Source organism: Symphodus melops (genome assembly GCF_947650265.1).
Source record: "Symphodus melops genome assembly, chromosome: 17".
Taxonomy (NCBI): Eukaryota; Metazoa; Chordata; class Actinopteri; order Labriformes; family Labridae; genus Symphodus; species Symphodus melops.
This window is the reverse complement of record NC_136707.1, coordinates 5,937,531-5,954,890: the sequence shown is the minus strand read 5'-3', so window position 1 is coordinate 5,954,890 and position 17,360 is coordinate 5,937,531. Positions and strand designations below refer to the sequence as shown.

Sequence of the window (17,360 nt, the reverse complement as noted above, 5' to 3'; positions counted from 1 at the left end):
GTATGGACCGAAAATATGACGTTTCTGTATGTATCACTGATTTTTGACTGGGTCTCTCAACACGCTTGATATCTGAGATCTTTTAGTTATTATTAATTAAAACAATATGGGCCTACAAACGACATTTTTGTGGAGACGTCTGAAATATGAAGTGAGATCGATTTTTTTGGGATTATTTGCTATCAGGCCTTTCTGTAAATTTAGTGATAAAAGCTAGACTGATATCATTTATATTTTATCACTATGTGACCTGTTTGAAGATGAAAAATAAAGTGCAGTGAGGTGGTCTCCTATTGGCACAAGAGAAACTGTGACATCTAGTGGTTATTCAGTGTACTACAATTCTTTTTTTAAAGCTTCCCCCCCCCATCTAGTACCACCATATAGTCTGTAAGAGTAAGATTACAATGTATACACGTGAATGTGTTTACAATGTACACTATATATGTTCAGGATGAGTCCATTGTCTCAATACATTCACCTCTTGTTGGAAATATATGCATTCAATTTTCAAAACACCTCATCTCGGTTTATAGGCCAAATATTTGTAAGTGGCTAACTTTCAATTTGTAGTCTTTGAGAGATATGTTCCTCAGTGTTTCCCACATAAACAACTCAACTGATGTTAATGATTTAAGGTAAGAATAAACTAAACAAGGCATAATGGTTGATTTACTTCTTTTTTTATTGCAAAGTCCTGCAATGCAACTGTATAATCCCAGAAAGCCAGTTCTCAAAATATCTTAATTTTTATTAATCAACATTATTACTGCTATGACAAAGCCCCTTAAAAGATGTCAAAAACACTGACAGTTGAAGCTAGAGCTCATGAGCAGACACTTTGGTTCCTTCAATATCTTATTAAATAATGAACCAATGAATTATAAACACCTTGAACAAAGGAGAGAAGATTACAGATATATGTCAGAAAGTCCCAGAGATCACAGTGTCCGCATCAAAAGGACACATTAGTCCACCTCCTCAATGGTGGGCCCCTGGGCTCCGGATCGGGCCTCCTCCCTACAGCTGCTTGCAGGCATTCCTCCCTGATACAACCTGCTCATGATAGGGTTGACCACTTTCTCCAGCTCTTTCTGCTGGTGCTGGTACTCCTCCTTATCAGCCAACTGGTTGTTCTCAAGCCATGTGATGGTCTCGTTGCACTTCTCAATCAGCTGCTTCTGCTCCTCTTCACTAATCTTTCCCTTCAGGTTCTCATCCTGCACACTGCTCTTCACGTTGAAGGCGTAGGACTCCAGGGAGTTTTTGGCAACGATTTTCTCCCTCTGAAGGTCGTCTTCAGCTTTGTATTTGTCAGCATCCTGCACCATCCTTTCGATCTCCTCTTTGCTCAGACGGCCCTTATCGTTGGTGATGGTGATCTTGTTCTCTTTACCCGTGCTTTTGTCCACTGCGGAAACATTCAAAATGCCGTTGGCGTCCACGTCGAATGTGACCTCGATCTGTGGGACTCCTCTTGGAGCAGGAGGGATTCCTGTCAGATCAAACCTGCCCAGCAGGTTGTTGTCCTTGGTCATGGCTCTTTCCCCTTCATAGACCTGGATGAGAACACCAGGCTGGTTGTCGGAGTAAGTGCTGAACACCTGGGTTTGTTTAGTGGGGATTGTGGTGTTGCGTTTTATCAGGGATGTCATGACTCCTCCAGCTGTCTCTATACCCAGGGACAGAGGCGCCACGTCCAGCAGCAGAAGGTCCTGGACGTTCCCAGAGGTGTCACCGGTGAGGATGGCGGCCTGGACAGCTGCACCGTAAGCCACCGCCTCATCTGGGTTGATGCTCTTGTTCAGTTCCCTGCCGTTAAAGAAATCCTGCAGCATTTTCTGGATTTTGGGGATTCGGGTGGAGCCTCCCACCAGGACAATGTCATGGATCTGTGCCTTGTCCATTTTGGCATCCCTCAGGGCTTTCTCCACCGGCTCCAGCGTTCCCCTGAACAGGTCGGAGCACAGCTCCTCAAAGCGAGCTCTGGTGATGGAGGTGTAAAAGTCAATGCCCTCGAACAGAGAATCAATCTCCACGCTGGCCTGGGAGCTGGACGACAGGGTTCTCTTGGCTCTCTCGCAAGCTGTGCGCAGCCTCCTCAAGGCTCTCTTGTTCTGGCTGATGTCCTTCTTGTGTTTCCTCTTGAACTCCTCCACAAAGTGGTTGACCATGCGGTTGTCAAAGTCCTCTCCACCCAGGTGAGTGTCTCCAGCTGTGGATTTGACCTCAAAGATACCTTCTTCAATGGTCATGATGGACACGTCAAAAGTGCCTCCGCCGAGGTCAAAGATCAAGACGTTACGTTCTCCTGACTTGCCTTTGTCCAAGCCGTACGCGATGGCAGCTGCCGTGGGCTCGTTGATGATCCTCAGGACATTCAGTCCTGCGATGACGCCTGCATCTTTAGTCGCCTGCCGCTGAGAGTCGTTGAAGTATGCTGGGACTGTGACGACTGCGTTGGACACCTTTTGACCAAGATAGGCCTCAGCAATCTCCTTCATCTTCACCAGGACCATGGAGGAAATCTCCTCAGGGGAGAAGACTTTGGCCTCCCCTTTGTACTCAACCTGAATTTTGGGCTTCCCTCCATCTCCGACCACATTGAAGGGCCAGTGCTTCATGTCAGCCTGCACCACTGGATCATCTATTTTTCTTCCAATCAGTCTCTTGGCATCAAACACAGTGTTGCTGGGGTTCAGAGCCACCTGGTTCTTGGCTGCATCCCCAATGAGCCTCTCTGTGTCAGTGAATGCCACATAGCTGGGGGTGGTCCTGTTTCCCTGGTCGTTGGCGATGATTTCTACTTTTCCATGCTGGAAAACTCCAACACAGGAGTAGGTGGTACCCAGGTCGATACCAATTGCTACACCCTTAGATGAAGACATTTTTACTGCTGATGTTCACCTGCGAGAGAGTTAAACAACATTAACAGATTACTGCACCAACTGTACATTGACATATTTGTGACAATCACATCTACCATTATTAGTTTATGTAAAAACGGTTCACTTTAGGTCAATTTGGACAAAATACAAACAAAAATGTAGGATGTACTTATGGGACTGACAATTTACTTCACTTATATTTGCTCAGATAAAATAGGCTACTAACATGTTTTTTTTTGTTTGTTTGTTTTTAAACGAACATCAAATCCTCAAAGTTTCAGAGTAAATTATAGTTTCTGGATCAGTATTCAGTGTAGCAGGTTACTTACAGTTCAAAGATGAATGGTCTGTGCTGTAAAGAGGAATAATCTTCTCCGTCCTCTCAGTCGCTTACGCTGTCGTCTGGTTTGTTTGACTGTCTGTTCTGTGCGACCCACCGCTTTATATCTGTGGCTTCACTCATTCTGGCTGCTTCCAGACGTTTCACACACACCTGCATCAAGTCAACATCTGCAATGGAAACTGTTTCCTGTTTAGAATTTCGAAATAAAATACTTGTTGAACGTTACTAGCAGTGGTGGGTGGGATATATGTTGAACTCGTTTTATTGTGAAAATAAAATCCCATACTAAGTGATCACTTCTTGATGCAGCTTAAAGAACACTCGAATCAACTTGAAGAAGTTGAGCAAAACCTAGAAAGATCGGGAAAATGCTATTTAAATGTTAAACTGATCGCACTGTTCATTGTCATCAGTCATAAGGACAATTGTGAGACAACAAAAGAGACAATTAATATGATTCTTCCGAAGTATAATCACATAGGCTTATATTAAACTTCCTGTTTAAAAAAAGCATGTCAAAAAGCAGCAAGCTTTACCACGAATGTGCAACTATCTATAGAAGACCTTTCAGTTACGAGATTCTTAAATCTGCAGCCTATGCATATATATATATATATATATATATATATATATATATATATATTATATACCTCAATACTCAATAGAATATATTGAGTATTGAGGATGTACGCTTAAGTTTACGTTTAAGTCAGTTTAAACTTAATTTAAGTTTCGTTTAACCTGGAAACACTGATAAATACACAATGAAGGTTCTAGAACTTTCTGTCGTGTAGGTGAGCTGTGGTACTGACAAAGTGTCACATGAACATGGTCAACAATATAAACAGTTTTTCATGGAGCATTTGTAATGAAAATAGTGTACACTGTTAAATGTGTGATCGATAGTGTATTACAGATTATTACTCAATACATCAGTTTCGGACCACTTCATACCTGGATCTAAAATTCATCTTTATGAGCTTTGATTCGATAGGATATGTTTAATACATTTTACAAATCATAAGGCCACCTGCCGTTAAAACTCAAAAACATTAGAAATCTTTTAAAAACTTGCTGAAAACTAAAAGTGTTATTTTTAACCTATTTATTTGGCAAATAACAAACTTTAGCAGGTAAGTATAGCCATAGGTTATAGAGTTTCTACATGAAGAACAGTTTCTTCCTCCAGCCTGTCACTCTGATGAACACTGAACAGTCAGAGTGTCAGACCTGCTGCTGTGACATAACCCTGGAACTAACCTGTCACTGTGAATGTATATTATTTAATTTAAATGATCGTCCACGCACACTCTATGATGTAAATACTATGACAGATAACTACCTCATGTTTACTTCATCATCCTTTTGCACTACTCACCACTGCACTATTATCTTATTTAGTCTTGTGCATATTAGTCTTTCATTACCTGAAATATTTGTATCTAATTGTTCTTATTTAATGTTTACATTGTACATAGAGAGGGAGAGAGAGAGAGAGAGAGAGAGAGAGAGAGAGAGAGAGAGAGAGAGAGAGAGAGAGAGAGAGAGAGAGAGGGAGATTCGGAAAAAAAATGTAACACCAAAAATAAGGCAGCAGCAATGTTGATCCCAAAAACATCATTTAGTAAATCGCAAATACGGGCCACTTTGTTGCACCAGTGGCTACTTTTCCTCTTCATATTGAAATAACTATAGACTATTGTAATAGAAAATAAGTAGGCTATAAAGTATAAGTTATGACAACATATAAGCATGTGTTATATCCTACCTATGTGACCAATTATATTATCTAGAAATCACAGCAACATTATGCAACTACATAACAGATTAATGGTCGAGTAGCCAATAATGGACTCAGTTACGTTGGACCTCTTCAGGAGGGGGGGTGTGTAATTAACAGGGTATGAATTCGTGAAGTTTGTTTGTATCAAAAGGTGGGGGGGAGTCTGAAAGGAAGCTCTGCATTTCCCATTCCTCCTCAACGTGTTTACTGTGTCATTTCTTCTCGGAAACGAGTAAATAAATGATTCGACAAAAATCCACCAGAGGTTTATCTCCCCAACGGCATCCACTCAGATCAAACGCGGAGCGACCAAGTATCGCGAGAATGAAGAGCAGAGCGAGAAGAACGGTTCCAGGCAAGGCATACTAGCAATATTCATATTTAGCAACAACAACAACCTTTACGAGAATATTTTTACCGTTATGTAGCTTGAAATAATAACGAGAAGTGTGCGACTTTCAGCGATACACACGAATGGAAAAAGTGGACAGTGACGTACAGGTAGATAAATTAAAGCACATTGTGGTGAAGCATATTGATAGCTAGCTAGCAGGTTTATTAATAGCTAGCTGACGGGCTAAAGGTTAGCTTAGCTCGCTAAGAATCTTTCGTTGTAGCTGCTGATGGATGATTCAATCTGTGGTGATCACAGCGACAAGTCACAGCAGTAATCCGAGAAAAAACACTGCCCACCAACCATGCCAAAATAAAATCACGTATTAATATCAGGTCCTTAAGCAGGTTGACGTGATGTAGCTATTGTTAGCTAGCCAACGTTACACGTCTTTAAAGAAAGCTGAATGAGCAACACTTACACATGTTCATGTCTGCAGGATAGTGTTTCAGATCAGTTCATAAAATAAGCATCTAATTCTGCGTTTCTCTCAGCGTTTTATTTGCCTGTTTTCTCTGTCTTTTTTAACCATGTTTTAGTTTACTTCAAGTCATCTTCATGACAAAGCATGCCAGCTTCTCCCATGCTTCATATAGAGGACCATCACTTATTCATTATGGTTCATAACAATGTTGACTCATCTCAGGAAGTCTTGCACTAGGGTTTGTCGTAGTAATGGCAATAGAGAGTGTATTTTACAAGTGAGACAGCTTAATTTTATACTTTATAACGAGGGATTCCTCTTTAGACATTTAGTATACCATGAAAGTATTGAAATCCTTTACTGAAGTCATGTAATAATGCATGCAATACTAAAGTATTTAACTACAAGTTAAGTGTCTTCTTTCTGAAGTCCAGAAATACTGTTTATTTACTGTTAATACTGTTGACTCATTACTGCAGTAATAATGTTATCATCACAGTGTAATAATTTGAGTCTGTTCATGTTCTAACTTTTAGCCACTAAAATAAAAATGATCAAATTGTGCTAATTGTAATATCAAAAAAAGCCAAAACGTTTTTTTTACGATCTATTTCAGTGCTTACATCTTTGTACTTATACCTATACCGGATATATTTATTAAGGCAGCTTAGTGCTCGAGAAGCTGGTTACCAACATCCTCGCTCTTTATTGCACTTAAATATTTCAATGATCTCCCAACTTTCTCACACACACAAATCTACCTCTCCATCCCATCCTTTGATTCCCCATCAATGTTGCAAGTCTTTTAATTGCTCTGAGGTTTATTTGAGGGTGAATTATGAGAATATTATGAGTTTTACTAACCCATTATTATTACTACATTATTATTACTTTGAATCATGTCCCTCTAAGTTTTACTAGTAGCCTAAATACTTTTTTTTGCTGTATTATTGAACTACTGTTTAACTTAGTTTGTTTTTGTGTTTTTACAGGATGTGGCTTAACTTCTCTGCATGTATGACAGATGGCGAAGAAGGGGCAGACCTTGTGAATCTCACACATCTAACCTCCTCTGTCCTTGGATTTACTGTCTGTTTGAATCCAATATTTTTTTGGTGAAAAAATATAATCTAACAAAATAATGTAGCAGGAAGGCTTAGCCTGAGAGATAATTGACCTCTTTTAACCCCATCTTGCATGGGTCTGGTACATATATGCTCATCATTTTGGATGGGGCTGAGCACAACACTCACAATCATTTGTAAACTATTAAACCAATGTGCCGTGTTCGCCCCCAGTCAGCTGTGCAATCACTTCAGCTTTCTGTTGTATGGTTGAAGTGATTTGATAGACCATCAAGTCAAGCTGTGTCCCCCGCCTTTTAGAAGCATGAACGGCTCTCTTTTAACCCCACCAAGCCCGGGGGCGGTGAACTCCTCTCCTTTACCTCCCTCTCCATCCCCATCTCCATCTCCTCCTTCTCCCTCTCTGCTGCCCCTGTCCCCACGGCCTCCCCCATTGCCACCTCTCGTGAGCCCTCCACCCCAGGCTCACCAATCCTCCCTGTCAGAAACCCCAACACCATCCCCCTCTCCTTGCCTGAGCTGGACCGAATTTTGTGAGCTCCACGCCCGCGTCGCAGCTGGTGACTTTGCACGCCACTTTCGGGCCTTTCTCCTGGAGAACCCCCACTACTCCCCGGACTCAGCAGCAGCCTTCTGTCGGCGCTTCACTGACCGTTTCGTTCGTCACTTTCAGAGTGAACTTGAGGGGGCGCTTCCACCGAGCTGTACCTCAGGGAGGGAAGATATGGTGAGCTGGGCTCCCCAGTCTGATGCTACCTCCCTGGAAGAGGAGGCGGTCTCCCCCTTGTCAGCATCTGGAGGGGGTGTCCTCCCGTGTCCCTCAGCCAACACGACACGGGCCTTGTCCAAGGCTGCACCCACACGACTGGTCTTGGAGAACCGCATCGGGGACAGATTTCAGGATTCTTACGCTCATGGCCAAGTCCTTCCTCCCTCGTCATCGTCATCCTGTTGCTCCTCATTAGGAGGAAACAACGGAAGGCGCGAAGAGCGGGGGGCCATGATTGCCCCCGGGAACGGAGAAGCACCGGTTGAGGAAGAGGAGGACAGCTGGTTGGGGGTAGCGTCTGTGGGGGAGGATGTTGAGCCAGATGAGCAGGATGCCGAGACCACAGAGGTGGATGGTGCGGACCCCTCCCACACTCCTCAGATTCCATCTTCCTCGGTAACTCCTCCGCCTGGCTCCAAAGGTAACAGCACACCCAACTCCAAAAACAAACTTAAGAAGCGCTTTTCCTTGAGGAGTGTGGGTCGTAGTGTGCGGGGGAGTGTCCGTGGTATCCTGCACTGGCGAAGCTCCTCCAGTGACTCTGCCCAGAGCCAGCTGCCCTCCAGCTACAGCTACACTATGGGTGTGCAGGATGCGACCTTGGTTTCTGCCTCAAAGAGGAACTCTGGTACACAGCCTCCGACACCCACCTCCTCTATGCCTGTGTCTCTGTCCATGCCCCTCGCTCTTCCCCACTCCTCCTCCTCCTCGCTGCCCCCCTCGTCTTCAAGCAGCGCCACCTCTCTGTCTCTGACGGAAGCCGCTCGGGACCGGAGGCGGAGCAATGGCGAAGGAGGCGAAAAGGAGAAGTGGAGCCATCGTCTTGAGAAACTCAGACTGTCACGATCCCCACCTCCTGTCCTCAGCCAAACCACCGCCTCCACGCTGCCTCCAAGCAGTGCTGCCGCCGCTGCCGTCGGACCTCCAAGGAAGGTGGGCCGGCTCGTTCGTGAGGGCGGGGTGAGCGTGAGTTCATCCACTGATGAGTTGAGCGCAAGCCACGGCTTCTCTGGCTTCTCGTTTGGTCTTCTGCACCACGGTACGGACAACAACAATGCTGCATCAGGTTCATCTGGATCAGCTCAGGCGGTACCTGTGCAGCCTCTGGCCAGTGGAGGGAATGTGCCCTGGAGAGGAGGACGCTGGCATAAATGTCGCCTGGTCCTAAAAGAGCGGGACAGAGAAGGTGGTGAGCGAGGAGAGGAGTACTACTTGGAATTCTTCATTCCACCTAAAGTAAGGGTTCTCTTCTGTGAAATATTAAAACGTGTCGACAATACTAAAATTTGTCAGGTCCAAGGCCCAACCTAGGCCTTATTGGTTTTAGTTGGTTTTTTTGCCACAGATAGATTCAGATTGTTATCCTGCATGTCCAACAACATTATGGAAAGGACCTCAGAACAGAAAGGCGAGACAGAGAACAGAGGAGGTGACGAGGATGAATATTTGTATAGTTCCTATTCATCACAAATGTTACCTCAAGACACTTTCTAAAACAGCAGGCTAAAGATCTTCTTATATTATCTACAGAGACCCAACATTTAGCAAAGTTACAGTGGTTAAAAAAAAAACGCTTCCCTTTAAAGTGGCAGAACCAGACTGAAAAGCCATCTGCTGAAACTGTGTCGGGCTTGAAAAGTGGGATAGAGGGAGAAGCATAGATACAACCAGTGTAACAACAACAACAAAGAATAAGATTTATAGGTACAATGTAATAATAATGTAATGATGCTGGCTCGGACGCATGATTGGAGGGCTTAAGGCCAGCTGATTGCAAGATCCACTGGCCTGCTTGGGCCAGTTATAAATAAATAAAAAGCCACGACACATAATTAATAAATTCCCCGTGATACTGGTGTTGTCTGTAACTCTTCTGAGATATTCCTTAATTACAGCTAATGCTACTTTTAATGCGTTAATTGCCGGCATCATCTTAGAGCCGTCACTCCAGCCAGCGCCACAACCCTCGGATTGTACGCTCAGACACCGATAGGATTGTTGCTTAGGTTTACTCTCAAGAAGTAGTACGGCAAAATGTTTGCAAAACCGCAGGTTCCTCCGCCCAAAGCTGGACAAAACAAAATAAACTCACAGGAAGAGTTGAGCTGGACGCCCGGGATTTAAAGTCTGGGCTTCAAGAGAGGGTGAAAAGCAGCCAAGCAAAGAGGTGATGGAGAACTAAGTTAGAAGACGTTTTTTGATACATTACTTCTGCATCAGGTCGATTTAATTTTCCTCATTAGGAGAGTAAATTCTTCGCAGTTTTTGTGAATCAAAAGGAGGGTTACAGGGCCAGTGTGAGTAATCCTGAAGAAATGTAACTTGATGTAAAACCCTGATATAAGAGTGAACAGAAATCTTTAGGTTTTCGACTGTAGGTCAGTGAAGACAATCTGTTTTGAGACCTGAAGAAAGCACTGGGATGTGACGGGCAGGATCTAAGAGATCATCATTGCTTGCAATAATAAGACTGGCCCATCATTTCCTAAATAACTGTCTCCCTTTTTCACTTCAGTGTTTTTACTGTTTGCTGAGTAGTTAGTCATAGTGAAGGAAAAAAAACGGTTATCTACAGTGTCTGGTTTGTCCCTGCAGTCGTCAAAGCCACGGCTGACTGTCCCTTGCTGCTCCATCGTGGATGTGAGGAGCACCACAGCACTTGAGGTCCCTGACAAGGAGAACACCTTTCTGCTTCAGGTAATCACTCCTTCACTGGAGTCCCTGTCTACCTCTTCTTAACTAAAAAAGAAAAGTCACTCAAGGGAAATCCACTCTGGCACCTTTTCAAACTCTACTATTTGGACTTCAAAGGCACCACATATCTGTGAGCGACTGAGCTGAAATATACTAGGAACTATGGCTAAAAGGAAAAACGATTTGTATGCAGTGATTTTAATGATAAGAATGAACGAAGAAGAGTCACACCTGCAAAGAAAGTACCTTTATGTCCACTTCCATTTTTTTCAGCTGGAAGGACTGGCACAGTATGTCATCGAAACTCGTGATGCAGTACAGATGAGAGCATGGCTGAGCGACATAAGGAACGGAATTTGTCTCAGGTAATAAAATGGTTGCATTACGATGTTGGGGTCGACATGAAGCAGGTGTAAGTGGGGCTGCTTGAGGAGCAACTGTCTCTCTGTCACAGTGAACAGGAAGATGCCGAAGGCATGTGCGGGGGACCGCTGGACATCAGTGGGACACCTGAGATTGTTGACCGACTGTCCCAAGGTACGTCTTTGATACTCAATGACTAAAAGGATGCTTCGGTACAGAGGGGCACAATACCACTGGTTTCTAGCCTGGCGTGCATATTAAGTTTAATCTCTCTTTGCTCCTGTTTTGTGGTCTCAGTGTGTTACGGCGGTATCGGAGGCTCCTCCCCTCTGATGGATCCTCTCCCACCGGAGCTGCCACCTCGAGCCCCTCTTGACGAACCAGACAGCAGGATTCTTGGGGGAGGCGGGGCGAGTCTGGGCACACCTTTTGCTGAGACACCAGATGCCACAGGTAGGCATCATCCAAAGACATATTTAACTCTAAAACTTGTTGCTGTAAACAGATCACACTATTAACGGAGGCTCAACACGATCTACACCTGGAGTTTCATGTTCTCATGCTCAAGAAGGGGGCGGAATATTATGTTTCACCTGCGTGCACGTCAGCTCGAGGTTTAAGGGAGGGAGACGGACCTATTCAATGTTTTGAATTTGAACTGCAGTTCCCATTTAAGCTCTTGGTGTCAGAGTTAGATATCGCTCCTATAGTATATTCAAAATCTATTTCGATTGTCTTCTCAGTCACTATATTGACACAACGTGAAACCATTAAGCGCAATTCCACTGGTCTCACTCAAATTTTGCGAATCTGTGAAAACAAACTGCATCATTTAGCGCACTTTGTTCACCAAGAAACACTGGCCTTCAAAATGCAATACAATTGGAAGAATACTATCAGCTCGAGACGTGTGTGTATTTAGTAAGACATTTGTGGAGTTTAGAGACATGGAGTAGTTGCATCCCTATTTCCAATTGGCTCGCTCTCTTTGAAAGTCCTCCATGTACAAGTGTCAGAACTCTCAAGCGTATAAGTTTCATACCCTTCTTCCCTCGAGGTTCCTTCCTGTTCTCGGACACGACGGCCTCAGAGGTGGTGGAGCACCCGCTCAGTGAGTGTCAGTGGTTCCACGGCACCCTGTCTCGTCTCAAAGCTGCTCAGCTGGTCTTGGCTGGAGGCCCGGCGAGCCACGGCGTCTTCCTGGTCCGCCAGAGTGAGACACGGCGTGGAGAATACGTCCTCACCTTTAACTTCCAGGGCAAGGCCAAGGTGAGTTTTGAAAGCTCAGCTCTACAGAGGTACGAGGGAGGTTGATTAATTTCCCATGAAGGATAGAGCATTTAAATGGGTTTATTATTGATCCTTTTCTTCCATTTTATGAGCATCATCACTGCGAACTGTCGAACAATGCAGAACTGTGGCAGGCCTTGTGTCCTTATCACAAGTGCACTAAAACAAACAAAACAGAGACCCAATAATTAGGTCATCTACTCAGCCTCCATTGGTCAGCCCATACCAAATTTCCCTCAGGGATTAATAAAGTATTTCTGGTTCTGGTTCTGATTAGGCAGTTTGTGGTTTTGTGTGTTACAAACATTGTGTTTTAACCAAAAATCTTAAACACCAAATGAAAACAATAACACAAACCAGTTATTGAGGCAGTGATCTGTAAGATGAGGCTGTGGAAGTTCTGCAGTCTGGTGTTCTTGAAAAGAGTGACGTAACAGCGGTTTCACCAAAAGCTCAACATTTGTCGGGATTCATTTGTCGAGCCTGTCAGTAAAAAAAGAATCCACACTCTCTGTAGCTGACTCTGATCGCACATGTTGGCCCCTTAGGATTACGTCACAGCCTTTACAACCAGATCTGGCCGTTCTTATTTTGTATTCTGTTGAGTGACTTTTACCTGCGGACTTTGCTTTTATTCTTTCAGCACCTCCGTTTGTCCCTGAACGAGGACGGTCAGTGCAGGGTGCAGCACCTCTGGTTCCAGTCCATCTTCGATATGTTGGAGCACTTCAGGGTGCACCCGATCCCCCTGGAGTCCGGCGGCGCCTCAGACGTCACACTCATCAGCTTCGTGGGAGCCACCGCTGTTCGCCAGCCAGGTACGATGACCCCGGATTTAAAGAGGAAACACGCACAGCCGTTTAATGATTAGGCCTCATGGGTCTGCTAAGGATGTTTGGTTCTGTAAGGCCCGAAACTGAATTCAGATATCACATAGCTTTACTCAAATCCCAGACTTTGTTGTTTTATTGTGTTTTACACATGATCTTCTTTAGACTAAATGTTCCCACATCACAGAGGTGCAGACCAATTCAAACAGACAGACAGACAGAAAAGGAACAGTCTCAAACATTGTTGGATATTTCAAACAGTCAGTTTTTATCTGGAGCATGTCTAAAACCTTCAGCCAGTCGTCCACCACATGTGGAAATCCTCAGGACGCATCCTGAAGATCACAATGAAGGTGTTTGTGCCGACGTCCTGTACGACGCTGCATGCTGGCCGCTTGTGTTTACATACATGCTGCGTGATATGCCAAGCACAGCCGCGTCATTCCTTCTTTTAGTGTCCCTAACTCTTCTGCCTCGTCTCTTCACTACATGCAGCAGTATCACACTGGTCCACTAGTATCTCACCAGGGTTGGATAGTCATTCTGTAAATGAGTAGCTCGTCTGTCTTCTTATAGTTTTTAAAATCAGTTGCTTTACTTTAACTTAAGTGTATTATGGGGATAGAATTGTACTTAATTACATTTTAAAAAGTACCCGATGCTGAGGATAAAAAAACCAACCGGGCAAAAAGGGAGCTCCAAACTTTCCCACGTGGTGGTGAAGAGTTAAGACGTTGTATTCATGGAAAAGAGACGACTGCTCCGACTCGCATTGAAGAAGAAGATGGGCGTGTCAGACTCGAACATGGACCCAGCTAACAGCCCTGACAGTGCTGAGGATGATCCCAAAAGAAAAAGAATGAAAATGCACTTTACTTTAAAAATGTTCCTTTCAACATACGACCTGGTTGGAGATTCATATCCTGTTGTTTTTTTTTGTTTTGTTTTTTTACACCGCACAGAAAGGCGAGCTCATATTCTACTTGTGTCAAATCCAAGTAACTGCCCCCCCCCCCCCCCCCCCCCCCCCCCCCCTCGGCTGTAACCATCTACCCAGTCGCTTCTCTGACATATCTGTTGTTGTCTGTTGTATCCGTTCGCTCACCCCTTGCAGGCCGGGACAGGGCAGGCAGTCGGCCTACAGTCTGTGATGTCATCACCACGCGCCATCCTGACTCTCCATCAACCCCCATCTCTGACTGTGTGTAAGTGAGACCGGACTCGGCTGAGCGAGAGAGAGAGAGAAGGAGTGGCTGAGTGTTTGATGATGTTTTATGTGCTTATTCATATCTGACATGTTGAGATACATTTTCTATCTGGATGAGACTCTCGGGTTAAGTGAATTAGGCGTCATCATCAGTAGTAAAGATCCATCAATTTGTGTGGATGGAGCCACTTAGGGATGGCTGCTACGAAAACCATCAATTCAAACTCATGCCCATAAATTCATCATTGTTTGTGCTACCGATTGGAGTTGAGACATTGAGTAGACCACTGTTGGAAAAATGGGGTGTGTGTTTGTGTGTGTTGCTGGAGCTGGACTGCCTCCATGACTCCCATGGACTCCATGACAACTGACTCCTCCCATCTAACCTGCAACTCCTTTCGTTTTCTCTTTTTATCTCCCTCCTCTCCTCCGACTATGCTGTCACTTCACTCCTTATGCTTTTTGCCTCCTCCTTCTCTTCCTCTGCCTTCCTTTATTTACACTTTTCTCTCGTTTCCTCCCTGTCTTTTTTTCTTCTTCTCTCTTTTCCCTTCCTCTCGTCTCTGTCTTCTTCATACAGACTTGACCAGCAGACCCCGTAGTCCTCCTCAGCCTCCCCCCCTGCCGCCTGGCCGGCCGCCTCCGCCGACTCCTCCCCAGGAGAGAGGAAATGAGACAGAGGTCGCGGGAGTTGGAGGTGGTGCTGGAGAAGGAGGAGGAGGAGGCACACCTGTGGTGACAACAACAGGAGGAGGAGGTGGAGGAGCAGCAGCAGGTGGAAGTGGAGGCAGCGGAGGTGGTAGTGGAGGAGGAGTGGAGGACTGGGAGGAAAGGGACAGGGACACTCCTCTCCGCCAACTAGAAGCTGTGGAGGGGGAGGAGAGGGACGGAGCAAGGGCGCCCCGAGCCATCGACAACCAGTACTCCTTCTTCTGATGAAGGGAAGGACAGGAGGATGAAAAGGAGGAGGAGTGTGTATGTGTGTGTGTGTTAGTGCCAGAGTGTGCGTGTGTGTGTGTGAGCGAACGTGAGTTTGGATGAGGCGGCGTACATCATAGCCATTCATAACCAGTATTTTTATGTTGTTAGCAAGGTGGAGGAAAGGAGGAGGAGGAGCAGGTAAAAAAAAAGTACTAACACTATACAGGAGAGAGGGAGAGAAGAGTAAGCAGATGAAGAGACGGGCGCGAGCAGCTTTACACCACTACTTAGCGGTACATTTCTTTTGTTGTTATTTTAGTCCAATAAGCTTTGTTTTGCCGGTACGCCTCACAGCAGCGCAAGCCCCTGTGAAGCCAGCAGTCCCAATACCTCACAGCGGTCCTGCCAAGACAGCACAGGCCAGCCAGAGGCCAAACACACTCTACACACACACACACACAGGTACTGTGGCAGGTAAGACCCAATACTTTACACTCTCACTGTTACGGAAACGACGTCAAAGCTTGCTCCATTTAAAATTCAACCCACGTAATGACAGTACATTTAGGGGTTTTTAACCTTGGCCTGCATATTTTGTGGTCAAAATTACTGAAAAATGTTTGTTTTTGATTTGATTCAGTAGATTCCTTCAGCCAGCAGCCACATAGCATGTCTGACAGAATTACAGAAACATCAAAAACAATAATAAACCGCTCCAGTAATGGTAAGATCTTTTAAAAAAACAAAAAACCCCCAACAGAATCAGCCTTTAAATCCCTCTCATCAAAGCCACCAGACTCAACGACTAGCTCAATAATTTGACCTTGCACGACACAGGAGTTGCTGATCTACATCTGCCTTAATCTGTTGGGTTTCTTTTTGTTGTGTTGAATTTGCTGCTTGTGAACAGTTGGTTCAGATCCAATATAGTATTTGTGCAACATGCAATAACAAAAAATCTGAAGGACCAAGGCAGCAGTAAAACCAGCAGTCCCCCAAATTCTCTGCCAGGTAAATTATTATTATTTGTCAGCTGAGTTAGATGGCTTTGGACAGGGACATAAAAATCTCTCTTAAAAATGTATACATTTTAATGTATTTTCTTCATTAAGCCACATTTGATCACAACCATAATGTTGCAATATATGATAGTCTGTTTCATAGCTGCTAACGAAAGCAGTTTACTGGAGCAAGTTCTGATCAGGGGTCAGACTACAACACCTACCTGAAACTCTGAGTGAAAAATTCAGTTCAGCATCAAAAGGACAGATTTCTGAATGGAGTTTGGTTTGACTGTACCTCCCAATAAAAGAGGATGTAAAGCCTTGGGTCTCGGTGGCATATGAACTAGAGCAGGCATGAAACATTTACCTCAAACACACTCTGCAGCATCACTAGGTCTATGTCTCTCTATCCTTTTCTCTCTCTCTCTTTCTTTCTGACAAACACTAAGAGAAGAAAGCTGAACTGGCAGAGATGTGTATTCTTTTTAAGAAAATTTGTTGATTATACCAATAACAATAATATTGATGGAAATAATAATGACGGTCATGATAATATAAGTAATTTTATTTGTTTTTATTTTGTATGCTTACTCCATGTAACATGTTCCAACTCCATCTTGTAATTCAAATGTGTTTGTGCCTTTTTTATTTTTGGGATAAAAAGAAGGAGGAAAAAAACAAGATTTTACTAAAATGCCTTGTTTTCAAGGCTATACTATACAGTGTCCTCACTCTCTTTCATGCTGTCTTCTCCTCCTCGAGCTCATCCTCCTTTCATCAAAAAAATATACAGTTAGCAGAAAATGTCAATGAAAATACCTACTTTTTCTACTTGTGCCTTTCTGTGTCTGCAATCGTGTCGCTCTGTCTCCATTCAACTCTGAGTTTAGAGGTCGCTTTCTTTATACACCATGTAACGTCCCAAGTCATTTCAACAGATATTTTCTTTGCTCATGTATTTGTCTATATACCCCCCCCCCCCCCCCCAAACCCCAAACCCCAAACCCGTAATCATCATGTTCTGTATCCTTTTCTCAGTTTCAAAACTCTTTGTGCCTTTCTCTGTCTATTTTCTCTCTTTGCTGGGACCGTGTGTTGAGGGTGGGCAGTGTTTTCTGTCCACCCGTGTGGTTAGTTTCAGGTACTACATTGAATTTAATGATATAATATAAATATAGTGAAACATGCTTTTTTGTGTTGTGTCTTATCTTCTTCTTTTTTCGACTGTTTCTTTAATGGTGGGATTTGGTGCAGGTATGTTATTGATCAGTAAATTAATGTATGCAAAAACAATGCCCGTAAGTGTTTTTGTAGTTATAGATATTACCTTTTTTACCTGCAGTTCATGTGCATACCACACTAAAA

General features: G+C 44.1%; 2 protein-coding genes across 3 annotated transcripts; one reads left to right on the top strand and one right to left on the bottom strand.

Annotated features, from left to right (window-relative positions):
• Positions 1–706: 706 nt before the first annotated feature.
• LOC306837731 (heat shock 70 kDa protein 1) lies at positions 707–3,342 on the bottom strand. The gene is made up of 2 exons (XM_079365470.1): positions 3,218–3,342; positions 707–2,907 (listed from the first exon to the last, which is right to left on the bottom strand). The coding sequence occupies exon 2, from the start codon at positions 2,886–2,888 to the stop codon at positions 969–971; it is 1,920 nt and encodes a 639-aa protein (XP_079221596.1). The 5' UTR covers positions 2,889–2,907; positions 3,218–3,342; the 3' UTR covers positions 707–968.
• A 1,961-nt stretch (positions 3,343–5,303) lies between these two features.
• sh2b1 (SH2B adaptor protein 1) lies at positions 5,304–17,182 on the top strand. Of its 2 annotated transcripts, XM_079365469.1 has the most exons (10): positions 5,305–5,515; positions 6,825–8,922; positions 10,282–10,383; positions 10,654–10,745; positions 10,835–10,917; positions 11,041–11,196; positions 11,801–12,012; positions 12,677–12,851; positions 13,978–14,068; positions 14,651–14,790. In XM_079365469.1, exons 2-10 carry the CDS (start codon positions 7,222–7,224, stop codon positions 14,670–14,672), a joined length of 2,634 nt encoding a protein of 877 aa, XP_079221595.1. In that variant the 5' UTR covers positions 5,305–5,515; positions 6,825–7,221; the 3' UTR covers positions 14,673–14,790. The 2 variants fall into 2 exon arrangements, with proteins under 2 accessions (XP_079221594.1, XP_079221595.1); XM_079365468.1 differs by lacking the exon at positions 13,978–14,068 and having other exon boundaries at positions 5,304–5,515; positions 14,651–17,182.
• The last annotated feature ends 178 nt before the right edge of the window (positions 17,183–17,360 follow it).